This window comes from Phasianus colchicus, chromosome 18, assembly GCF_987193195.1.
Source record: "Phasianus colchicus chromosome 18, bPhaCol1.hap1.1, whole genome shotgun sequence".
Taxonomy (NCBI): Eukaryota; Metazoa; Chordata; class Aves; order Galliformes; family Phasianidae; genus Phasianus; species Phasianus colchicus.
Genome location: NC_143453.1, coordinates 13,321,009 through 13,346,413, shown reverse-complemented (window position 1 = coordinate 13,346,413; position 25,405 = coordinate 13,321,009). Strand labels below are relative to the sequence as shown.

At 37.5% G+C, this 25,405-nt stretch overlaps 2 protein-coding genes across 3 annotated transcripts in view; one reads left to right on the top strand and one right to left on the bottom strand.

Annotated features, from left to right (window-relative positions):
- PI4KA (phosphatidylinositol 4-kinase alpha) overlaps nucleotides 1-25,405 on the top strand; it is a 142,172-nt gene that overhangs the window by 11,734 nt on the left and 105,033 nt on the right. For both annotated transcript variants that reach the window (XR_016458724.1, XM_031592851.2), the window contains exons 14-28: nucleotides 1,235-1,364; nucleotides 1,967-2,062; nucleotides 2,545-2,728; nucleotides 3,290-3,393; nucleotides 3,712-3,880; nucleotides 7,569-7,619; nucleotides 19,725-19,833; nucleotides 20,266-20,402; nucleotides 21,326-21,459; nucleotides 22,475-22,557; nucleotides 22,792-22,862; nucleotides 22,964-23,088; nucleotides 23,478-23,559; nucleotides 24,116-24,199; nucleotides 24,418-24,507. Coding sequence is in view for 1 of the 2 variants with exons in the window: in XM_031592851.2 (XP_031448711.2) it covers nucleotides 1,235-1,364; nucleotides 1,967-2,062; nucleotides 2,545-2,728; nucleotides 3,290-3,393; nucleotides 3,712-3,880; nucleotides 7,569-7,619; nucleotides 19,725-19,833; nucleotides 20,266-20,402; nucleotides 21,326-21,459; nucleotides 22,475-22,557; nucleotides 22,792-22,862; nucleotides 22,964-23,088; nucleotides 23,478-23,559; nucleotides 24,116-24,199; nucleotides 24,418-24,507 (1,649 nt within the window). In the remaining variant the exon portion in view is untranslated. The remainder of the gene's footprint in view (nucleotides 1-1,234; nucleotides 1,365-1,966; nucleotides 2,063-2,544; nucleotides 2,729-3,289; nucleotides 3,394-3,711; nucleotides 3,881-7,568; nucleotides 7,620-19,724; nucleotides 19,834-20,265; nucleotides 20,403-21,325; nucleotides 21,460-22,474; nucleotides 22,558-22,791; nucleotides 22,863-22,963; nucleotides 23,089-23,477; nucleotides 23,560-24,115; nucleotides 24,200-24,417; nucleotides 24,508-25,405) is intronic.
- Nucleotides 10,242-18,813, bottom strand: SERPIND1 (serpin family D member 1). The gene is made up of 5 exons (XM_090120901.1): nucleotides 18,269-18,813; nucleotides 15,567-16,431; nucleotides 11,765-12,038; nucleotides 11,171-11,315; nucleotides 10,242-10,753 (listed from the first exon to the last, which is right to left on the bottom strand). The coding sequence occupies exons 2-5, from the start codon at nucleotides 16,420-16,422 to the stop codon at nucleotides 10,562-10,564; spliced, it is 1,467 nt and encodes a 488-aa protein (XP_089977027.1). The 5' UTR covers nucleotides 16,423-16,431; nucleotides 18,269-18,813; the 3' UTR covers nucleotides 10,242-10,561.

Below are 25,405 nucleotides of genomic sequence, written 5' to 3'. Positions count from 1 at the left end.
GTTGAAATACCATGCTGTTGTGTAGGCTGTGCAGCATGTGGTGATAAGCAGAGAATGGCTACTTTGAGTTTGCAGGTTGTGTTACATTTGCATTAGCGTGTGTAGCAGAAATACTAAGTCACAGCCTGAAGCAGTGATGGAGCACCTGGTGGAAAGGCAGGGCCAACCCAGAGGAGCTCAGGTGCAAGCAGTGCACGTGAGTGGTTGGAAGGGATGGAGCCAGGATCCACCCCTTCCCAGGCATCATGTAAGGTTGGCAGTGGAGGTGAGGGTATCTTGCTGGAGATCCCTGCCTACCTGAGGCATTCAAAGGGTAAGCAGCTTTTTTTCTTTGTTTCTGTGTCCACAGCTGTGCACTTGGGCTTATCTTCACTTGCTGCAGCCTAGGACTTTGCCATCCTGCTATTATTGCTGTACTTTCCATTGCACTATAGCATTACAGCATATAACCAAGATAAGATGGATGAAAGAATGTGAACTTCATGAGGAAAATCATAACTGAATGTGCTGACACGTTGGCTGTATTTTGATACTTTTTGATCATACATTTGTATGCAGTAGGATGTGCTTACTTGCTCACGCAAGTGAGCAAGTGTTGTGAATTGACTTCTTAATCCTTTTCAGGTTTGTTTTCAGAGTTAATGTTGGAAAAAGTGGATAGCAGTATAGTGTTCCGTTTTTGTTCTGTGATTTCAGATTGCCATGGAAAATATTGTTTTCCTGGCTTGACAGCCATGTGGAATCTTCCTACTTTAGGCTTGAAAGACATGAAAGTGGCATTAAAAATATCAAGAAAATTTTTGCTTAATGACCAACAGGGAGCAGGTTTTTCTGTGCAGTGTTACTGAAAGACAATCAGTAGGTAGGATTTGGGTTAGGGTTAGGAGGATACTTGATGGCATGTTTATTGTTGTTTTTCGATTATACTATGAAGTTGTGATTTCCCAAAAGAAAGTGTACAATGTAAATTACTTGCTCATGCGAAAGTACTATCGTAATGCAAAGGCAGAACAGATAAAATGAGAAGTGAAGGTGATTAAATTTAGGAATAATTAAATGCAGTGATAACTTGCCAAAGTAGTGAATGCAGTTTCAAATTTCTTCAGCTGAACTCTGACCTGTCAAGTGACCTGTCTTACACTTGCCAGTTGTAGCTCTGCCTGTATGCTCACGTCTCAGGTGATGGGGCAAGGATGTTTTGGATGGTGTTGATTTCTGTACTGTGTTCGACTAGGTGCAAATGACATCAAGATTAGTGTAACCAATGAGCATTCGGAGTCCACTCTAAATGTAATGCCTGGCAAAAAAAGTCAGCCATCCATGTATGAACAACTTCGTGACATTGCCATAGATAATATCTGCAGGTAAGAAGTGTGTGGTAACAGAGAAGACGTACGCTATTTGGAACGTATTTTCTCTTTCCCTAGTAGGAAAAGTACTGGGACCATTTAGAAGGCACTGCACAGTGCCCTTTTCTGTTATGACCTTTTTTTTCTTTAGACAATCCCGTGGTTCTGCATGCATCCTAAATTCAGAATGGTAACTTAGTTTCATTGTTGTGCTTCCCACATACCTAACTCATGCTATTCACATTTTGATGCTCAGGCAGGTTTTTGTTTCCTCTAACAATTGTTATTCTCTTCCCTACAGCTTCACAGTGCTGTAGGGAAGACAGAAGGTTGCTGATCAGAGACAAGGAGTTAAGGGTGCTAAGCAAATCTAAGCGGTTCTAAATTTATCTTTTACATGTCCCCATCTTTGTTGCTGGATAAAGCAGTAGCAGAAGTTCCACCCATGTTTTGGAATATATCTGTAGTACATTTAAACAATTTGTTCTTAGACTTCAGTATAGACTCCTCTTCCTTATTCCTGGTGCATGTGTACAATTGTACAAACTGAAATACTTGTTTTTTTGTTGTTTTTCCTCTACCTGTTGTAGCATGTTCTCTACTCATTTTTATTCCAGGTGCTTGAAAGCTGGCTTGACTATAGATTCAGTGATTGTTGAAGCCTTTCTTGCCAGTTTGTCTAACCGTCTGTACATCTCACAAGAGAGTGATAAGTAAGCTGTTAGTTATAAAACCAGTTTTTTTTCCTTCACTTAACCAGCCTGAAACTTACTCTAAGACATAAGTACTGGTGGCATTACTTTAGAATTAAATGTCTGAGATGAGTGTGGTTAAGTCCTATAGTAGCTGGCCAAACCATCTTGTCCTGTTGCTTTGCATGTCGCATTTTCTTCCTTTCTCTATCGTTTCTAGAGCAGTTTACAAACAGATTCTTGTGTAGTGCATTTATAGGTTGTAGTTTCTGGTGGGTTGTGTTTTTGTTTTTGTTTTTTTTTTAAACCTGTGCATGTATGTCTCTAATGCTACATGCTGAGGGTAGGTGCGTGTGTAGAGGGCAACAGTAAAGTTTAATGATGCTTTAACTTAGTATACTGGTTGTTTCTTATATGGAATGTAAACCTGCTTTGAGGGCTTATTGACAGCTGGACAACTACATGTGTGACTGGATGGGTTTTTTTTGTTTGTCTTATAACAGAGAAGCTCATTTGATTCCTGACCACACAATTCGTGCTCTTGGGCACATTGCAGTGGCACTGAGAGACACACCGAAAATGATGGAACCCATCCTACAGATCTTACAGCAGAAGTTCTGCCAGCCACCTTCTAATCTTGACGTACTCATCATTGACCAGCTAGGCTGCTTGGTCATCACTGGAAATGTAAGGAAAGAACTGGTCAAAAGAGTTCCGGTTTATACTCTTTTTCATTTAGTTTCCTTTAGAAACTGCATCTGCAAGAATTATTTTGAAAGGTTTTCTTGACTTACTTATGCATGCTTGTGCAGTCCTAGTCTCAGTGACATCAGAAAACAGAAGGTAAATAATAATGTGTAAACTGCGTGTAAATGTGCCTGTAAACAAGATTCATCCCTACAGAAAATTATGAAAGTTTAGAAAATAAATTCCATGTTTTTAGAAATTAAGTAGTTTCTAAATGTCTGCATCCCCAACAGGTGCACATTATCATTTTTCATATCAGCGATTAGCTTTTGAAGTCTTGTAAGTATATACCTTTTAAAGCAATTAAGAGAACATCCAAGCAGTGAGAAATATTAATGAAAACACTTCAACTGTGTGCTCCTTAGAAGCTGAAGCTATTGTTCAGGTTACAAGTAGGTGCTTGAAGAACTTCTGTAATACTTAAAATGTACTTTACAGGGTCATTCATCATAGCAGAGAGATAGTATTCAGTAAGCTCTAATTAGCATTTTTGTTTTACAGCAATACATATATCAGGAGGTGTGGAATCTGTTTCAGCAAATCAGTGTTAAAGCAAGTTCAGTTGTTTACTCTGCTACAAAAGATTATAAGGATCATGGATACAGGTAAGACTTAGTTGCGTCCCTTAAATGCGTGCTGATACTATGTAGAATATTGTTTTCTCTTTCCAGAAACACAGCCCTCTGCTGGTTTTTTTTTGTCTATAGTCATATCTGTAACAAGAAAGTAATTTCTTCTTGGCAATGACAAAATCATAAACAACAACACATCATTCATAGACAAAACTGACAAATAATTTTTCACTTAAATAGTGACTGTAGTAGCTTTATTAGAAGAATTACTGGTCAGAATTACGAAGAAAGGACTGGAATTGGAGAAATGAGGGGTTTCTTGTTCATAATTTCTTTTTTCTTTTTTCTCAGACACTGTTCCTTAGCAGTCATTAATGCCCTAGCTAACATCGCTGCTAACATTCAAGGAGAGCACCTTGTGGATGAATTGCTGATGAACTTGCTGGAACTGTTTGTTCAGCTTGGGCTAGAAGGAAAGAGGGCTAGTGAGAGAGCAAGTGAAAAAGGTCCAGCACTGAAAGTAAGATAATTATGTTTTGTTTTTTCCGGTTGTGTGCAGTAAAACCACATTTTTACATATGGGTTTCATGAAATTTCATATCCTTAAACCTAAGAGTGTATTTTTGCCCTGGAATTAGGGTACAGATCTGGTATGTCTTCCAAACGCCTGGCTAACCTGAATATTGTATCTGAGATAAGGCAGTGGTAATTCCTATTGTACAGCTTCTCCTGAGTTTGTGTTAGCCTTGGTATGACTGTCTGAAGCGTTCAGTTGTCAGAGGTGGAACTCCAAAGAGAAACTGGGGGTACTGATCTCTGAATATTTCTTACTTAGTGTGTCTCAAAATTTAGCAGAACTATTCTCCTAATTTTAGCAGTGTCATAGGATCATAGAAAATCTCAGGTTGGAAGGGACCTCAAGAAATCACCTAGTCCAGCGCTTTTGCTCAATGTAGTCATCTGTGTCATTCTGTTAGTCCTTTACTACTGTTATGACAGGTGCATCTTTAGCCTTCGAAGATCTTCCACATCCACGCAGGCCTCTCAGTCTAAGCTTATCATGGTAACAGTGAGCCCTCTCTGGAAGGAAACTGGAGACCTGGTCACAAGTGATATGGAGAGAGGCCTGTCAAGGCCTTTGGCATGGTCCCTCACTACATCCTTATCTCCAAATTGGGAAGATGTGGATTTGATGGGTGGACAAGTCTGTCTTGGGACCAGTGCTTTTTAACATCTTTATTAGTGATATCAATGATGGAATTGAGTGAGGAACCCTCAGCAAGTTTGCTGATGACACCAAGAGGAGTGGTGCGGTCGACACAGTGGAAGGAGGGGATACCATTCAGAGGGACCTCAGCAGGCTTGAAAGGTGGGCCTGGGTGAACTTAGTGAGGTTCAACACAGCAAAGTGCAAGTTTTTTGTACTAGGGCTGGAGGAATCCCAGGCATCCATACAGACTAAGAGCGGTCCTTGAGAGCAGCCCTGCAGAGAAGGAGCTGAGGGTCCTGGTGGATGAAAAACTTAACGTGAGCCAGTAGAGTGCTTTTGCAGCTCTGAAAGCAAATGGTATCCTGAGTTCCATCAGGAGGAGTGGCCAGCAGGGACAGGGAGGTGACTGTCCTCTCTACTCTGCCCTCATGAGGCCCCATCTGGAGTACTGTGTCCAAGTCTGTGGGCCCTCAGTACAAGAAAACAGGGAGCTGTTGGAGAGGGTCCAGAGGAGGGTCACTAGGATGATGAAAGGCTGGAGTACCTCCCCTACGAAGACAGGCTGAGGAAGCTGGGCTTGTTCAGCCTGAAGAAGAGAAGGCTGTGGGATGACCTAATTGCAGCCTTTCAGTACCTAAAGGGAACCTATAAGCAGGTTAGACAATCGCAGGACAAATTGAAGGAGGTAAGATTTAAGTTGGATGTCAGGGGGAAGCTCTGTACTATGAGAATGGTGAGGTGCTGGAACAGGCTACTCAGAGGTTGTTGAAGCCCTGTCCATCCCTGGAAGTGTTCAAGGCCAGGTTGGGCGGTACCTTAGGCAGCCTGGTCTAGTATGAAATCGGGAGGTTGGTAGCCCTGACTGTGGCGGGAGGGGGGTTTGAGCTTCGTGATCCTTGTGGTCCCTTCCAACCCGGGCCATTCTCTAATACTATGAAAGTTGGGGTGCTCAATGACATCTTTGCCTCAGTCTTTACTGAGGCTCTAGCCGTACCATCCAAGCTGCAGAAAGCACAGGTAAGAGCTGGGAGAATGAAGTTCTGCCTGCTGTAAGTGAAGATCAGGTTCAAGACCATCTAAAGAACCTGAAGGTGCACAAGTCTGTGGGACACAGTTAGATCCATCCATGGGTTCTGAGGGAAGTGGTGGATGAAGTTGCCAAGCCCCTCTCCATCAAACTTGAAAGGTCATACCAGTCTGAAGTTCCCACTGATTGGAAAAGGAAAAACATAACCCCATCTTCAAAAGGGGAAAAAAGGAACATCTAGGGAGCTAAAGGCCAGTCTCACCTCTATGCCTAGCAAGATCATGGAGTGGATCCTTGTGAAGGCCCTACTAAGGCACATGGAAAATAAAGATTAGGTGATTGGAGGTTCACCAATATGGCTTCACCAAGGGCAAGTCATGCCTAACAAATGTGGTGGCCTTTTATAGCAGAGTTACAGTGTGAGTGGATAAAGGAAGGGCAAATGACACTGTCTACCTGGTTTTGTGCGAAGTGTTTGAGCTGTCCCACATGACATCCTGGTTACCAAATTGGAGAAAAATGGATTTGATGAATGGACCAGTCACTGGATTGAGGAATTGGCTTCAGAGTCGCACTCAGATTGTTGTGATCAATGGCTCGCTGTCTAGGTAGAGACCAGTGTAGAGTGGTATTCCTCTGGAATTGATGCTGGGATTGGTGCATCTTTCTGGATGATGTGTACTGTAGGATTGAGCGTATCCTCAGGAAGTTTGCAAATGGCACCAAACTGAGTGGTGCAGCCTACTTGCTAGAGGGAAGGAATGCCATCCAGAGGAACCTGGACAGGCTTCACAGGTGGGCCAGTGCCAGCATCATGAAGTTCAACAAGGCCGAGTGCAAGGTCCTGCATCTGGGTTGGGGCAATCCCAAGCAGATACAAGTTGGGTAGAGAATGGCTTGAGAATAGTCCTGCGGAGGTAGATTTGGGGTTTCAGTTGATGAAAGACTCAACATGAGCTGGAAATGTGTGCTTGCACCCCCAAAAGGCCAACTCTATTCTGGGTTGCGTTAAAAGATGTCTGGCCAGCATGTCAAGGAGGTAATTCTGCTCCTCTTCTCTGCTCTTGTGAAACCCTACCTCTCCAGTTCTGGAGCCCCCAGCACAAGAAGGACATTGAGCTGTTGGAGCATGTCCAGAGGAGGGTCACGAAGATGATCAGAGGGCTGAAACACTTCACCTATGAGGACATGCTCAGAGAACTCTCCAGCCTGGAGAAGAAAAGGCTCTGAGGAGACCTTACAGTGGCCTTCTAGTTCTGAAGGGGCCCTGCAGGAACATGAAGGAGAGCTGGGGAGGGACTTCTTATAAGGGCGTGCATCAACAAGATGAGGGGAAATGGTTTAAGTTGAAAGAGGGGGGACTTAGGCTAGATATTAGGGTGAAATTCTTTCTGTGAGGGTGGTGAGACACTGCAAAAGGAGAGGTTGAGGATGCGTCCTTCCTGAAGGCGTTCAAGACCAGGCTGGATGGGGCACTGAACAACCCCCATATATTAGGGGGTTGGAACTAGATGATCTTAAACGTCCCTTCAAACTCAAACCATTCTATGATTCATTCTGTGATTTAACATGGGCATTTTTCTTGTGGTTGTTGGATATCAGAAAAAAGGTGATATCAATGAATATTTTCCACCTTAGCTCAAGGCGTAGTATCTAATTTTGAAGTTTAGATTCTGGAAGGTTTAGTTTAGTTCTGAAAGGGAAAACATTTCCTTCAGGAGCCTGCAGGAGCAGGCTGCTTGAAGAATCTTGTTGAAAAGGCTTCTGGCTCTCTGCCCAGTGTTGTGGATTTCAAAAGTGTTCTTTTGGCCACCTTACACACATCCAGCTGAAAGGTTCAGGGTTGTAATTGGCAATGTATGTTTTCATTTGCATAGGTGTAGGAATGCTTGATGCTTGAAATGTTATTTAGCAAGTATTAGAAATATTTTTGCAGAGGCTTTTGATGATAATTTCCTTCTTCTTTCCCAGGCTTCCAGTAGCGCAGGGAATCTTGGTGTGCTTATTCCTGTTATTGCTGTGGTAAGTACCCAGTTGGGTAGCTGAATAATCTTTCTCACTTATATCAAGTATCAGTACTATTGCAAAGTCAAATGGTTTGATTAACAGCTAGTGAACTGGTGTACAAGTAAGCATCCAGTATACAGTAGTATAGTTATTAATTTAACTGTGAATCACAAAATATCGCTAAACATGAATTTAGAGAGATCTGTGGACTAAATAATACCATGTTATACTCTGTGTAACGTTTGATGTGCAGCATAATAAACAGCACTTACCTAAAGATAAAGTGATGACCAAAAGTTATAAATAAATCTTAGTTTGGCAGTGCAGCAAATTCTGCCTCTTTTTAAAGAAAAAAAAAAAACCACAAAAAAAAAACAAGTAGGAGAGGAAGTGTTACCAATTATCCCGTGTATCCTGAAACTAGAATTGGCTGTCATGCTGATAGCATTTTAGGATTCTGGTGGCCATTCCAGGCTCACATATTCTGTTTATCTGCTTTTTGTTGTATCCAAACTTTTTCTTCTTAATGAAGTGTAACTTCTAATCCATCCAAAAATTGGTGTGTGACCTTAATAGACTCCAAACAAAAAGCTTATGTCCAAGCTGGGTTCCCAGGTCAAGAGGACTAGTCAACTAACTGTAGTTTCTACAGAACTTCTTGATGTAAAAGATCTAAACAATCTTACTAGAAGACAAAAAGCATCAGGTCACTTCCCCCCCATGAAGTTGAATTTCTGTGGCTTTTTTTTTTTTTTTGCACACCTAGTGGGATATATATTTGTATAGTATGTTCGTAAATTCTACATCTGTTAAGGAGAAAAATTAAATCATGCTTTTCATATTCTGCACTCACACTGTTTACTGAATTTTTTCCAGGAGTAGAGCCCTAAACTAGCACTAATTACATAGAACCTTCCTCTGTCTTTTCCATCAGTTTCCAACGTAACCAAATCCTAGATTTGCAGAAATGTATTTATAAATGCCTTGGATTACTATTCAATAGCTGCTTAATTTTTGAATGAAGAAGCAGATCTTGAGGTGTATAATCTAGTGGGTTGTATTTTTAACTTATCAGTTAAGTGGATGTTAGTGTCATCACTGACTAGAGTGTAAGATCATTCCTTACATAATAGAGACAAAAAAAAAATAATGTTTGTTAAAGACTTGATGTAAAAATTATGGAAATAGTTTTGTTTCAAGTTTTTATTGATGATATATTTGTTTTCTGAATAGCCAGTGAAAACTGCATTTTTCTTAACTAATGTGACCTTTAAATAGAGTCGGTGCCAGAATCTGTAGTAAGAGTTAATGGTTACTTATGGTTGTTGAAGCAAATATTTGACTTTCTTGCACAATGTACGAAGAGCGTGAGTTTTGAACAGTAGCTGGTTTGCCTTTATGCTTGACCTCTTTCCCTTGAATAATTCTGGTTATTTAGGTTGCGAAGACAAAAGGGAAAAATCAGATCCTCCAGCTCATTTAACCTGTGATACACTGATTATATTTGGGGTGTGAATATTTAGTCCTTTGAATGTAGATAAAAAAGATGAAATGTTTACGTGAATTGTATTGATTTGTGCAGTGAAACTTCAGTACTAAAAAATTAAGTTCCCAGTATTGACTTTTGAGTAAGCGCAGTGTAAGCTAGAAATAGAAACATCTGGGTTTTCATTTGATGTTAATTTCTTTGTCTAGTCTGTTAAAAATGACTTTATGTATGGGGCAAATAATTGTTGACATTTGTAATTATTCATCTCCTACAATGTGCAATCAGTAAGTTAGTGTTGAAACATACCTTCTAGAGAGCTGCCTTACTCCTTAAGCTGTTTAAAGAGTTTGTTTATGGCTTTTTTTGTAGCTTTTTGTGTTTTTGTTAACATGAGGGAAACTTAAAATACAAACATACTTAGATTTATACAATATTTGATATTAGATATAACAAAAAAAAAATCACTGGTTTGAGAAACATGTTTTAGGTGTTAAGATGCAAAGGAAAGTGTATGACATGGATATGTTCAGGGGCTGTAGTAGTTTGTATGTAAGGTGTAACTCTGTTTTTGATACCAGGTTGGTAGTAATCTACAGAGTGCAGGCAAACTTTCAGTTTTTCAGATGTGAAGCAAGCTTGTTTACAGTCTTAGTGCATGACTTCAAAGGTTTTGTCTGTTGAATTAAGTACGAAGAGTGCATTTGAATTCTTAACAAACATTGTTTTTGCTATAAATCAATTTTCATAAAGAGAATTAGGTGATACTGAGCTGAAAAAAAGCATTTTGCGAGCTGCTCACAATACGTAGGGTATTCTAAGGAATTACTTGTTTGGCCTAATTCTGAAATTGTTTATACGGGTAGAGATTAGAGAACTGTGTTGAAACCAACAAAGTCAGACTGGGGGAAGGTATTGGATCCATTAGGATTTCATTCCACCAGGATATTGTCTCCTTTGTTCTGCTGATCCGTAAAGCTCATGGTTGATGGCATGGTCTGCTGAATGTTAAATGGTGCAAGCAAAAGCAAGAACGCTGTCACCTACTCTCATTAGAGTATGTAAAAGTATCCAGGAGAGACATAGATTTCTAATGCCAGTCAGGTACTTAGGATTTTCTTTTTCTTATTTATTATGAATAGGTTCACCAGCAATAAAACTTAGATCTGAACTTCAAGAATCCAGATAGTCTTCATATTTTATTGATTACATTTTATAAAGTAAGTAAAACACAAAGTTACTTTGAGATATTTCTTAATATACTTGTATTGATACGTTGCACTGCAGTCAAATCAGCTACTATTGAGTCCATTCACATAGAACTACTTATAGATACTATATATTTTTTTTATACCGGGGCTTTTGTATTAACTAATACGACAAGAAGATTGCCTTTTGTGATACTTCTATGATATATTAATACGTAATTATACAGCCTGTGTATGAAAGCATGTTGGTGTTGCTCTCTGCTCTATGGCTTGGCAGGGTTGACAACTCTACCCATGAAGAGAAGGCAACTGGTACGGTGTTCATAGATCAGAAACAAAAAGGGGCGGTCGACAATAAAGCGAATCTGAGTAGAAAGAGGCATGAATCCAACGTTGGTTATTGCTCCAGCTTCTGTGCCTTCCTCATTCACGGTTATTGTGCCTTGATGATTGAACTGTGAAAAATAAAATAAAAAAGGAGGGTCTCAGTATACGCAAATAATGTGCTCAAAGCCTTCTCCCTCCCAGCGAAGCTGTGTCCTGCATGTGGCTGCCTTGTGATGCTCCTGCTGGTAGATCCTGTGGGGCAGCAATCATTTGGGCTTGGCTTCTGAGTAGCCCTGTTACTGATTGACTGATCAACCACAACACTTTAAGTTTGGCATCTAATTAAACATATTTCTCTTAAAAGAAAAAAAAAAGAAAAAATGAGGACATGTAGAGAAACCCACAACCTGCCCTCTATGTTCCAAGAAAGACTATATAAAACTATATTTTAGATTATTAAACTGTGAATTATTACTATGGTGCTTTGTTTTCAGATGATATTGCTTAATCAGAAAGGAGATGAAGACAAGGAGAGTTATAAATACTCTGTCAATGGAGACTTTCTCTTCTGATACACCACAGTAGTTGCCTTTTTCACTGAACAGTTCTTCTATTCCCATGGATCTTAGAAAACCAATCAAGTCGTAGTTCTTCTCCAGCTTAAATTTAGGCAGAACTACTTCTCTGGTTCTAGTAAAAAGAAAAATGGAAAAAAAAAATAGTTGAGAAAATGCAAACTTGCATAATTTCTTTGCTATGTATTTGTTTTAAAAATAGGGCATGGATAACACAGGAACTTGTACCATGCTTTTACAAATTAGGCATTATTAATTTTTAAGCTATGTTCTTTATAATTAAATAACATACTCTTAGTTTGTTGACATAACATGATGCTTTGATTTGGTTGTGTATATTATGTAGGCTCTGGGCATTCTGATGTCTGATTGGGTATGCTTGTAATGAACTGAAATTTTCTGGGGTTCTAAGCTGGCGATTTGTCGCTTCTGTATAGATTGCATTAAGCTTAAGCTGAATGCTTTAAGTCAAAATATTTTATCTTCTATGCTCCCTACTTTCCTTGCCAATATGACCAGGAAAGTATTTTGAGATTTTAACAGAACGTATTTTTCAGCAGATACCTGTTTGTCATGCTCTTCTGCCATTTTTCCACCACCTGAGGGGTTATTTGCTTTTCTAGGGCTTTCATGCCAGAGAGCTTGTGTGGAAGTACAATCAGCATACTGATGTTCCCCACAAATGGCAGCTGGATCACTCCGCAGTCCAGCTCAGGGTCTGCAGCGGCTAGGAAGTTCCCTTTAGTCTGCATCATAGGAACCTTTATTGTTTGCTTTTCATTCAGTCGAAAACTTCTCTTGGTTGTCATTTCCACCGGAAACTTATTCTCCCATGTTCCTGGTAATGCAGAAGACAGATAAATAACAAAAAAAAGCCAATATTCTTATTTAGAAAAATATTCCCAGAGTAAAAACATATATTATACTTTCATTCATGTGAATTTGAACTTGCTGTAGGTGAATGTTAATTTTAATTAAGTCCGAATGAGAACACAAGTTTTAAAGCTTTAAAATTTGTCTTTATTTCCAGTTTAATATTCATCTGATCTTAATTTTCTGAATTACAGAAGTAGAACACGAGTTAGGTATGTGGAAAGGCTTCACGTGCCCTTTTTTCCATAAGGAATCTAGAAATTAAAAAATACATGTAAAACACTTGACAGGGCTTTCACCTAACAGTACGGCTGTATTTTTTTTGAGATCTAATACTTGAATCCAGTACTGAAGTAGACTGCATCAGGCGTGTTATTGATGCATCAAGCTATGTAATAGCTGTTTTCATTTTGCATAATACTTCAAAGATATTATGCTGAAGTCATTATCTTGATTTAATCAGTCCAAGTCAATGAATGTACCATCTTAGGACATTCTGAACAGTTTGGGTGTTTACTAGTTAATTGTATGATTCATTTTGATTCGATTTCAGTATGCTTGTTGGTCGTCTAATTTATTCCCAAAGAATGCAATTCAACACATTCGGCAGCTGAGAAAACATGATTCAAACCCTGATGGTGAAGCTGTGTGAAGATTTATTTGGTATCCAAAGTATTTATTGATTGAGTTTAAAAAGAAAAGAAAACCAAAACCAACCAAACATACAAAATAAACAAAAAAAGCCAGCACTTATTTAAGCAGTACTTCTTTATTCTCTTTAGAGCTGTAGTTCTGTGAAAAACATTCTTAATAGGCAGACAAAGCTAGAATTTTGTAGTGGGGATAGGGCTACTGGGTACTTCCTGTTGAAGTTTTGGATTCTAGGTTGCCATTGGCAAGCAAATATATGGGAAGTATGACTGCAAACATGTGGATAGACTACAAACTTTGTCTACTTCAAAATGTTAGATAAAAGTTAATGATTCTGAGCCCCTTAATTTGACTTCTAAATTGACTGTGTGGTAACAAAAAGCCTTGAGTCTGACTTCCACTCTGATGTGTTTTTGATGTGTTAGGAGCAGTCAAAGTGATCATCAGACTTAGTTATTCTAAGACAAGGGAATATATAAAATGGATTATGCTATTCCCAAATGAATTGCCTCAGTTGTCAGGAGAAAGCACCATCTGGATTTCTTCAGGGAGCAGAATTAGCAGGCATGGGACTCAAGCTAGGTAACAACTCCAAGCCATTGTGGGCGGTGGGAGCTTCGGCAGCTCTGTTAAGGGATAAGAGCAGTCTATCAGCTCTTCTTAGTAAAAGAGGGGAGCTGAGAACTTTCTCTTGGATTCACATTGGCAGGTGCATTTGTTTTGGTATAAAGTACTGTTTCTCCAATAGGAAGCATGTGGTCTGGGTCTAGTAGAAACCAGTTGGCACTGTGCTGACTTTCTTAACTGTTTAAAGTCCTCCCAGGATTATGTTTTGGATTCCATCTGGGTGATAGAACCAATCAGTTGTCTTCACTAATAGGCTTTTTTCTGGTATTCGCGACTAGAATATCAGAGAAGTGATTTTGAACCTGTTAAAATTTTTTAGTCATCAAAAGCTGCTGTGGTCATGGCTAAAATAACTGACTTCTTTTTGATAGGAGGAATGGAGAATAGGTCTCAGACGTATGCTGGATACCTACCCAAGATAAAACTTCTTTCTTACCAGGACTGAATAGCTTCCAATTAATTCTTGATGGATTTTGCGTAGGAGAAACTTAAGACTTCTTGGAATCTGGAGCTATACTGTTGCTCAATGACTCTTGTACTGAGCCTCTCTGCATACATGAGAATACTCAAAGGTTTCTTGGCTTTGAGGGCTAAACACAGCTTGTCTGCAGTGATACAAACGGTGTAAATGTTGTAATTTGAAAGATGTGGACAAAATGTTGTGTTTCTCAAAGAACTATTAAACACACTGGGTATGCAAGGAGCAGAACCTGCTTTTGAAAAGTTATTTCACTTGAAACAGAATTACCAGGAGACTGTTACTGAAAAATAAAGGAATGACGCATCTCAATATGGAATTGATTGGTTTTGATTTTATGAGTTAGAAATTTACAATGTTCAGCAGAGATACAGTGGTAATTCAAACTAACAGGACTCCCCAGAGGAAAGGGAAAAAAAAGTTTTTTTTATATTGATGGCTCATGTTTTTTGAGATAGTGCAAGTACTTAATGATTTCAGAGTACATATTTTAAAACAGAAGATATTTAAAATATGACCACATCATGAAAAATAATGCATCTGCTTCACGTTGTGTAATCTTTTTTTTTTTTTCTGGGTAGTCTAATGGATAGTAAATCAACACCTTCCTTATGGCAAAACATTATCATCAGATATGTATTTAAGGATACAAATATTTTGATTTTGGATGGTACTTCGAAATAGGGGATTATTTGGATCTTATGCTTATTGAGAGCTCCAGATATTTTAAAGAGAAAAGCAACGTTATTCTAGGAAATAATGCCTTTGTTGTACTCAAACTTTGCTATCCATTTGTGGTAATCTCTCTTTCCCCCCAGTGCGTTACTTGACTTTTATCTGATTTCATCTTATGCAGTCATTAACAGGTTTTGACTTTTTCCTCAGTTCCTCTGTTGCTTGCACCTCCTGTCTCTTTTTGCTCCTTTAATATTGTTCTTTTTTTTAACTAGAAAAATAGTAAAAAATAGCCAATAGCAAATAAAATAAAATAAATAAAAATAGCAAATAGCCAACGTTGAAAATCTTACTGGGGATTCTAAACTGAAGTGTGAAGAAATTGAAAATAAGAATTAATATTAAGAGAATATTTTGTATACATATATTTATTTCTAATTGTTCAGTCTGTAGTGAAGTATATAGAAGCTCATAGCAGCAGACAGGCCATGCTGAATTTCTGAAAAACTCCAAGTAGTGAATGTCGTCTTTTTTAATTTTAGAAGAGTGTTTTGATTACTGTCTTTAGCTCTCTGGATAGACTCATTGACAAGGATCATACTCTGATTACATAAAAATGTACCTTAAGCTAGAAGGTCTTAGAGTCATTCCTTTGAATCCATAGTACTTCAGGAATGTTAAATGTTTTAGCCGAAATCAACCTCTGCAATTTCAGTGAAGTCGATAACCTGAAGTAGGACTGAATCTGACTGGTAACTTGCATGTAAAGTACTTCCTTGCCACCCACAACTCATGCTTTTCATACAGAGTCCATGCTTTCTTAGGCTGCTCTGCATTTGTGTGCTGTTTTTAGTCTCAATTTTTGGACTATAAGCATTTGTCTGTAACAAGTTCTTGCTGTTCTACTACAGTATGCACTAATTTCAGGGCATAACTAGAACATTAATGTGCTACAAAGACATGCAAACTAAGGGGTTAGTAATAGAGAGTGTTCTTGATGAGAGAATCAGTTGTCTATTTTGAGCTATAGAATCTATTTAAGTTTAGTCTGGGATTACTTACCTTTGAAGTAAAGACAGTTAAGAATCATCATAAGCGTTGTGGGGTTTACATTCACAAGGGCTTCCTTTATTAATCCTTTGGTCAACTTCAAGATGCGTTCATTGGTTTTGGTTATGAAGTTAGGATCTGAAAAATCAGCTGGTTGGGCATCAGCAAAGTAGTATGTTTTCATATTGTTTCTGAAATCATTCAGAATAGAAAAGTCCTTACGAATATAAAGATCATTGACAGACCTCAGAGTGTAACCAAAATTGCGCCTGAAAAGCCGATGGGTGAGTTTCCGAAAGAGGTTATGGACAGTCATGAGCTCGTATTTGGTGCTGGCATTAATGAAGTCTTCAAAGCCGAGAACAGATAATACTTCCTGCTGAGTTTGACCCTTCAGACCCAGAGAAATCATAGCCATTGCAGTGGAAATACCAACGGGAGCCATGAGAATATTGTCTGAGGAGTTGGCTTTGTCTGCTACGCTCCGATAAAGGTTGAAGCCAAAGTTTGCATTGAGGATATTAAGACGCTGGATTCTGGTTTTGCCTTGGAAAAGTTCCAGAATATTTCCTTGCTGAATTTCAGAAACTATGTGTGGAGCAGCATCAATAATGTCACTGTAGTCGTCTTCACCCAATATCTTGTCAAGATCTAGATAGTCCTCTTCCTCCTCCTCTTCAGGAATCAAGTCATTGGTGATAGTGTTTTCTCTGTGGAACTCCAGTGGTAGGTCTGGCATATCATAGGTTCCATTTTCGTGTGTATGTGCATCTTTGAGGCTTTCAAAATGGTCGCTGAAGTCCTTGATTCCACAAAATGTGGAGGTTATGATGATAGCCAAGGCAAGCAAACGAAATAGGAACTTCATTCTGAAAACCTGGAAGACAACAAAGTTGAAAGAAAGAGGGTAATTGAATTTCAATTGTGTGTTCCAGAATTCTAGGTCTTCAATGGATTCTGTCAGACCACAAAGTCTGCAGTTACTTTATTCAGTATATACAGTATTTATCTGTCTTAGGTAGATAGATAAATCTGTTTTACTGGTAGCCATTTTTGCTTAAATAATGTCTCCATCCTGCTGGATAATTGGTTAAACTCCTCCTGCTTAAGTAATAGTTATTGACATATCTCATATAGTGATAACAAATTCATTGCCTGAAATACACTGATCTATTTATGTATAAAATACAATTGCTTAAAAAGTTTACAAACTGCATTACTGAAAATATGAGTTGAAGAGAAGTTGAAAGATCTGAGCTTGGTAGAAGGAGGGACTGGGGATCCACTGAAGGAGCTCACCAGAAGACATTTATCTGCACTGCATGCCGTTAGTGGGGCTGCAGTGTGTAAAATGCTTAAATGTTCATGCTGGCCTGTTTGTTGTCTTGTGTGTTACTCCATGGGTGTGCTCACTTTTTACAACTGTGGTACAACTATCTGCCTCTTCTGTTTGGATTCTTGATTGTTTCTTATTTGGTTGTATTTAGTTTCAGTTTACTTTTGTGCAGCACTGCACAATATGTAGTGTTGTCTATTTCCTTCATGATGCGAAGTCCTGTAAGTTCCTGCTTGCAACCGTTCTTCCAGTCTTAGTGTGATCCTGATGATAGATTTCTAACTTCACTTACTGTGTCTGTGAATATATTTAAGCAGAACCTGTTGTTTTTTTTTTTTTCTAAAAGGAGTTTGGTCTCTGGAGCAGTGCACTGCTGCTTTTTTTTTTGGGGGGGGGGGGTCATGACTTCAAAATCAAGAACTTTTTCTAGATACATAACTTGAAGTTAATCCATCAGCCTTACTCATCTGACAAGAAGTAGGTCTGAGGACTTTTCACCATAATTCTGACTTGCAGTAATTATAGTGATCTTAAAAAGGTATGGAAAAGTTTAATTTCTTCCTGCAGTAGTCAAAGACCAATACATGAGCATTCAATAACTGTGTCAGGTGACACTGTAAAATGGGTGCCTGAATACCAGGGTCTTGATTTTTTTCTAAAAAACCATTGTCAAAGTTATTTGGGGACTGTATAAAATCAGTTTCAATTCATAGCACTTGCTTTGAGTAAAGGAAGATAACCACGAAGATTTATAATATTAGAAAAAATGTTGAATGACGAAAGTAAAATTTTACTAAGAAGTTGATTAAAATGTTTTGCAAATTAGCAAATAGGCCAAGGAGCTGTAGAAGTAAAATACATAGATGCACAAATTTGTAAACCATTGCTTGCAGTGCTTTTCAGGCTCGTAACAGGACTGAAGTAACTAAGCTAAGACTTAATTTTTTGAACTCTCCCCTGAAAGTAATTAGCTTGAAATCTTAAAACGGGATGATTATTCCATATAAAAAATGAATTGTTTTTACAATAATGATCACTAAAAGATTTACATTGTGATTAAAGGACTTGAGTCGGGAGTACTCATTTCTTCAGAAATTCATCTTTCTTTCTTTTTTATTTCCCCTACCCCCAGAAGAGAAAAAGATGATTTTTTTCTCTCTCAGCTGACATTCTTTGTCCAGTAACTACTGAAAAATATTTTCTGCTTTTGCTGTATAAGAATTTGCTGTCGGTAGTTCCCAACTTTACATTTTCATCTTCACTAAAGCTTAAACAATGCTTATCTCCACCTATACAAACAAAGCATTCCTCGCTCTGCAATATACATGCATTTGATTCAGATCTACCTAAAATAACAGAAGATGTAAATGAGGCTTACCTTTAAGTCACAGTATGGAAAAGATGTGTTAAACAGCTCAAGTGAGGGGAATGGCAAGTTTTAAATCTGAACTTTGGTGCTAGTTTTTTTGTATATCTCCCAAAGTAAACATTTTCTAAACCAAACACTGCTAAACTTACTTCGTCAGCCAAAATCCCTCCCTTGCCCAGTGATCTCTGCTGGATTGCTTTGTTTGTTGTTTGTTGAACTACTTTTATGGCTTTGCAGGTACTTGCTCATGTTTGAGGAAAATCTTTGAGCAAAAATTGGTGTGTATGTGAAGTTTCACAGTGAAGCACACACACAAACTTGGCTGTTTAAGACTAATAGAAACCATGTCACTGCTGTTTTGTGCTGAGATGAGTTTGTTATTATTTGTATGTCACCTCAAATGTGGTTGAGGCTATCGGGTTTGTGAGGCTACTTCTGTCACTGTGCTTCAGGTGCAGACATTTGCTGTCAACTCAGCAGTGCTGTTCACCAGATAGGACTAACGTTAATTTTACTGCAGTATAGGAATTTTTAGTTATTTGTTTTAATGGCAGATTGCCTTATGATCTATAAATATGTCCCAAGTTAGCTTTATGTAAGGTTTTACTGAAGTCCTGTGTGTTTTCATACCACAACGGAATTATTTTACAGTTAGGAAAAAATCTCTTCAGGATAGATTAGATACACTTCTGAAAATGAAGTCTACACTAATAATATCTGGTCATATTAGATAAAGTTCACAGTTTAGCGAAGCTTTCCTTCAAATTTTTTCAACGTTTTCTGTGCTGCTAACAATTGTAGGGTAAAAGACTGTCAGGTTTCTATGTAAATTTGTAAGAATTCCACATCATTTTGTTGTTTGAGAATATAAACTGCTCCAGTGGTAGCAGCTGTCTGTGAAAAGGCTATCAGCTTGAATAGATGTGTTGAAAATGATGTTCCTTTACTTGCTTGTTTAGATAGTAAATTCTCCAGGACTGATGTCATTATGTGTGTGGGCGAAAACAATAAAAGATCCCCAACTGGAGCCTCAGTGTATTCCACAGATCCAATAAACAATAGCAACCAGAAGTATGTTTGACTAATATTTTGATTTTGAGTTCCTCTGTGCTAAAACAAAGCTTAAAGGTGCTGTCTTTAGCTCACAGTTTGAAAGACCATGTGGTCTCTTCTTCTCTACAGTTGATGTATACTAATATAAGGTATTCTCTTTGGATTACTGTATCAGTATGATGGTATTCCTGTGTGAAACCACAGAAATTTAGTTTTGGCATTTTGAATTTGTGCTATTCTAAAAAAAATAGTTTTCTTCAGTTAGTAATATTATATTAGTTTCTTTGGATGACAAAAAATACTCTCTTTGTAAATCATAGTAGATGGAAGTGCAGAAGTTGTTTTCTTCACATGGAATTAGGCTACTGTAATTGCCACCATTTTCTGATTTTTTTTTTTTTTTTTTTGTTAGCTCACTAGACGCTTGCCACCCATCAAGGAAGCCAAGCCCAGATTGCAAAAGCTGTTCCGTGACTTCTGGTTGTATTCAGTGCTCATGGGATTTGCTGTGGAAGGATCAGGTAATGTAAATTTGAAGAGAGAAACATTGCTGCTTGTATTTAAACTTCTGATAAGCAGATGAAAACTGTTCTGTTTTGCTGTGAGATTCAGCACAGTACAACTTATTGTTGAACCTGACTTTTTTTTTTTTAAGCTAATACAGCAATTATTTGTAACATAGGTATTAATGTTGATCACCAAGTTCCTGAAGTGGATAATCAAACGTATGGGGTACAAAGGGAAAAGAAGTAGAAACTTATGTCTTTTGAAGTTTCACTTGGAATCACTTAAATGTGTGTGTTATATTTGGAACAGGAACCTTTGTGTTTGTGTTGAAGAGCATAAAAAATTCATCCAAGGAAGTAGTGTAGATCTTGATAATGCTGATCAACTTTGGGAGTATTAATACTGTTTTTCTCCCTTGCTCCACTTTCCATTTTTTTTTGTTTCAGGTCTCTGGCCAGAGGAATGGTATGAGGGTGTATGTGAAATTGCTACCAAGTCTCCATTACTCACATTTCCTAGCAAAGAACCACTCAGATCTGTTCTTCAGTACAATTCTGCCATGAAGAATGATACTGTGACTTCTGTAAGAATTGGTTTCTTCTATTGCCTCCTTTCTTAATGTCAATCAACTGTTAACTCATTTATTAACCAAGAATTACCATGTATTTCAAAGGCAGAGTATACATTTAACCTGCCTCCTCTTTGCAAAAATACCTTTTTACACAGCGCTTCTGACAGCAGTATATAGAAATGTTTTAGGTTGTTTTGCTGTGTGTTAATATAGTTTTTTAGGCTGGCAGCTATACTATTTTCATTAGCTGTAGAAATCGAGTCTTCGTGGAGGTGGAAGCCTTTTAATAGTTAGTTTCATCCATTCTATATCAGACAGAGGCAAAACTTGAACTGTAGGGAGAAAAAAAAAGAAACAGCTTTGGAAGAAAACAGCACATTCATTTTTAATTCTTGTTCAAAGAAATGCATTTTATTTGAACTTTCTTTTATTCTCCGGCATAGTACTAGTATACTCTCTCTAGTGTTTGCAGGGTAGGCCATTTATGGTAACCGTGTATGGTGAATTAATTTGCAGCAGCGTATAAGATGTCTCTGGCTCCCAAACAATACAGAAGTCTGCATGTGCCTATATACTTAATTCTGTGACATCAAAGCAATGGTTCCATGAAGTTTCAGAAGCTGAACAGTATCGGTATTGATCAAAATTACATTATGTTAATTAGAGGAATTGTATTTCTTCATGGTCTAATTGCATGGAAACTAGTAGTTATTTTAACAAGGAGCTTGACTCCAATATTCTATTTAATTCTGTATACTAAGAATCTGACCTGCTGTGTTAGAGCGTGTTGGTCCTGGTCTGCATACAGAGGTATCCTGGCATATTATTTGTGAACATTAAAAAGTAAAGAAGACTAATAGCTAAAAGTGAATATTTTCAGAACATAAACTAATATAGTCCTCCCACTTCACATAACTGCATGTATTCATCTCTAGGCTGAATTAAATGAACTGCGGAGTACCATAATAAATCTCTTGGATCCTCCTCCAGAAGTATCAGCATTGATCAATAAATTGGACTTTGCCATGTCTACTTATCTCCTTTCTGTTTACCGTCTGGAGTACATGAGGTATATACATATGTACCTTTCTTCTGACGATTTTTTCAAAATTTTTGTGTTCAAGTCAGATTTGCCAGACACTGTGGCAAATGAGAATCAGTAATTTGAATCAAAATAGCTGCACTGGAGATTCTGAGACTAAGAATTCATCTGTACAGAAATCATGGCAGGTAAAAAGATATGATAATATAGCAGAGTCACAAGAATGAGAGCTCCTCTGTGTAGGAATTAACAGAAGATGGACAAAAGTGTTCTTCATGGGAGCATCTTACAAGTATAACGTATCTCCTGCACAGAGTTAAAGTCCCATTCTTGCATTGTAGAAGGATTAAAATATCTGAAAAATAATCTATTCTGTGAGATTAATGTAATGTAGATGCTGTGAAAATGTGTTTTGTTGGTTTTTTTTGAAGTGAGTGTTTTTTTGCTTCAGTAGTGTGTGTTAGCTTGTACTGATGTGACTTACTAAATTCATGTATTTTATTTCTATAGACATATATTCATTGCTGCTATGCAAACATTGTGTAGCTGAAAGCTGAGATGAAATCTAGTAGTAGGGAAAGTAGGTAAAAACTTCCCCATCTTATTTTTACTTTGACAATAGCTGACAATACATACAGTTTTTATCAAAAACATATTGGCTGTATTTTTAGAAACATTTTTTTTGCTAAGTGATATTTCCATTGTACAAATTCAACACAGACAGAACCTATAGAAATCTCAAAGATTATATATTTTTTTGGAATTGTTTGAGATGCTTTTATAAGTGCATTATCATCAGATTTTCTATTCCTAAGGTGTGAAAGTTGTTCTCTTGATGGCAGACATTTTTTTCTACTAACATTAGGGTCCATTTGTAGCAACAAATGGAAGTATCACATTTATTAGAAACTTAAAGTTAGTATGGAATGAATCATTACTATGTTTATGTAGTATGTAATGTGTTGTTGGAGTATGTAGTTTTGTGTTGAAGATGTTTAAATAAAACAGGAAAAAAAAGCATGCAAAACTCTTCCTCTCCAAGGGTACTGCGTTCAACTGATCAAGATCGCTTCCAAGTCATGTTTTGCTATTTTGAGGATAAAGCAATTCAAAAAGACAAATCTGGTAAGTTTACTAAGTTGAGATGGATGGAAGTTATCTATAGGCATGCAAAATTATACCAAATCCAGCAGTTAAAACAAAAACCGAATCTCATTCACAAGATCGCTTGTCTTATCCTTGCCAAATATTCTGTATTAGTTTTGAAATGCTGGCTTGGTAAACGTGAATGCTTTTTAACTGTTAAGCATAAAGAAAACTCAGTTCTTATCAAACCTGTAACTTCTCTCAATTCTTCAGGAATGATGCAGTGTGTGATAGCTGTTGCTGATAAGGTGTTTGAAGCTTTCCTGACAATGATGGCTGATAAAGTAGGTAACACGGCCTCTGAACTTTAAAATTAGTCTGGAAGTTCTTATTCATTTTAAGAGAATGTATTTGGCTTTATACTTCTTTGGCTTCTTGGTTTTAGCCTAAAACCAAGGAGAATGAAGAAGAGCTGGAGCGACATGCTCAGTTCTTACTGGTGAATTTTAACCACATTCACAAGAGGATCAGGAGAGTTGCAGACAAGTACTTATCTGGTCTGGTAGACAAGTGAGTATAAATTTCACTCTGCTGTTCTTTTCACGTTGTCTGCTTTGTGAATACTCACACAATTAAGGAAAGCAGATGTGTATTTGGTGGCTGATACTTCTGCTGAAACATCACCTTGTAAACAGTATTTTTAATCTAGTCTCTTAAATTGTTTCTGCTTAACATTCCCATGGATGGAGCAAAGTGCCCATGAAATAACTGCAACATCTTTTTTGATGGAATAGCTTTACTTGGCTTGCTTTTCAGAGAGTTTTCAAGCATGTCTTGAGCTAGCTAGTTGTGAGCCAAGGCAAACTGTGATTTCTGTAGAGTATGAGTTTACCTAGCACTCTTTGAGGAGCTCCATTTCTTGATAAAAATAATTTCCTTCCAATTCTGTCTTGCTCTAGATTTCCCCACTTGCTGTGGAGCGGAACTGTGCTGAAGACTATGCTTGACATTCTGCAGACATTATCACTGTCTCTTAGTGCAGTAAGTTTCTTTTATAATGGTGTTATTAGGAATACAAGATGCATGTCTTTTTTTTACTTTCATAGAACTGAATGTTTTGCTTTGTTTTGCAGTTATATGGCATTTCATTGTCCATGAAAGTTGTCAGATTCTCAGAAAATCAAATTCAGTAGTAAAGGAAACAGTATTAACCATTTTGGATAGTTTATCATTTTGCATAAAAATTTGTTGATGGCTTGTTTTGGTTTTTTTTTGAACGATAAAGGTTGTCAGCATATACAATTTCCAGTGTATATCCTTTTTATTTAGTACCTATTACTAATCTGTAATATTTCAATTATTACCTAATAAAGTATTTCCATCCTTAGAAATACCAGTAAGTTTTATTTTCATCCTAAATTTTGAGAAGATTTTTGGTATTCTGGAATTGCTTGTACTGAAAACCTTACTGGAATAAAATCCATCTCTTAGAGCAGATTTACTCCGGGAGCAGTTATTTAGGAAGAGTGATGTCTGTAATATTCAAGTTAAGTGATGATGTATTTTAGTTTGAGAACTGATTACTGTTTTTGATTAGGATATTCACAAGGACCAACCATACTATGACATTCCTGATGCTCCTTATAGAATAACTGTCCCTGACACACATGAAGCCAGAGAGGTAGGTAGCATCTGATTCATCAAACAACCAAATAATGCTTGATTTTCTTTGTCTCAGATGTGAGTTACTCTGAGCTACTCTAAAAGGACAATAATTTTGTGGGTAAAGTTCTCTATTACTATCTGACACATCTTAGTACCGTTTACTTATTACACCATTAAAACCAGTGCTTCTTGTTCAATATCCTGTAATTCATTGTTGTTGCTTTGTTATTCTAGAGTATAGTCAAAGACTTTGCTGCACGCTGTGGGATGATTCTGCAAGAGGCAATGAAGTGGGCTCCTTCTGTTACAAAATCTCATCTACAGGTGATGAGCTGTTCCTGTGAAAGATTTTGATCATTGTAGATCTTCAAAATTAGAATTAATTTGTGTTGTTTTTTTTTTTACTTTCTCGGACTGTTCAAACTTCATTTTAAATTTTGTTTCACTAACATTTCCCTCATTTTTTTTGCCAGAGAGCAACTACAATTGTTGCTTTGATCTAAACTTGACTGACACAACAGGTTTGAAAACAGTTGATCATTCCAGACTCAATGACTCAATTCAGAGATAAAAATTTGTTATAATTTTCTACCTACCAAAGATTAGGTAGCTTAAAAAAATACCAGCTGGACTGAAATGAGTAGTTAGGTTGTCTTATTTTTTGGGAGGATGTTTTCTTCCATTCTTGCTGTTTATTTTTCAATTAAAGAAAAAAACATTACATATGAATTCTGTGGCAAACTGTAGATGTTAACTAAGCATGGATGAAGTAGATGCTTGCATATGGTAAAGTTCAGTAGAAAGTGTTAAAAACAAACAAAAAAACCCCACTATCAACTTAGCAAAAACTTTTTGTGAAGTATTAATAAATAAAACACTCGATGTAAATAAGAAGTCTCACTACTTCTTGTATAATGGAGTTCTCTTTTTGTTAACCCATTGCTAAGTAGCAGAAGAGATGCAGTCCAGATTAGACTAATGTTCTGACTACCCAGAGGTGAAAATAGAATTTCTGGGATGACTCAAGACTGATCCAAAGCATTTCATTTTGTAGGGCTTCTTATGAAAACTGATTCTATTTAAAAAGAATCTCAGATTTGAAGTGTTACCTTGTCCACGTAATCATTTTACAAAATGAAACAACTCTTTCTCTTTGCAAATTTAGGATGTGACTTTTTTTTGCTGGGGAGCAGCACCTAGAAGAGGTAGACAGTCTACTTGT

What these genes read in the sequence shown, in the direction of transcription:
- SERPIND1 (XM_090120901.1), bottom strand. Translation starts at nt 16,422, where the DNA reads ATGAAGTTCCTATTTCGTTTGCTTGCCTTGGCTATCATCATAACCTCC. An exon ending in TAACTGTCTTTACTTCAAAG is followed by an intron (nt 12,039 to 15,566) that starts GTAAGTAATCCC and finishes CTGCATTACCAG; the next exon opens with GAACATGGGAGAATAAGTTT. An exon ending in CAGAAGAGCATGACAAACAG is followed by an intron (nt 11,316 to 11,764) that starts GTATCTGCTGAA and finishes TCTTTTTACTAG; the next exon opens with AACCAGAGAAGTAGTTCTGC.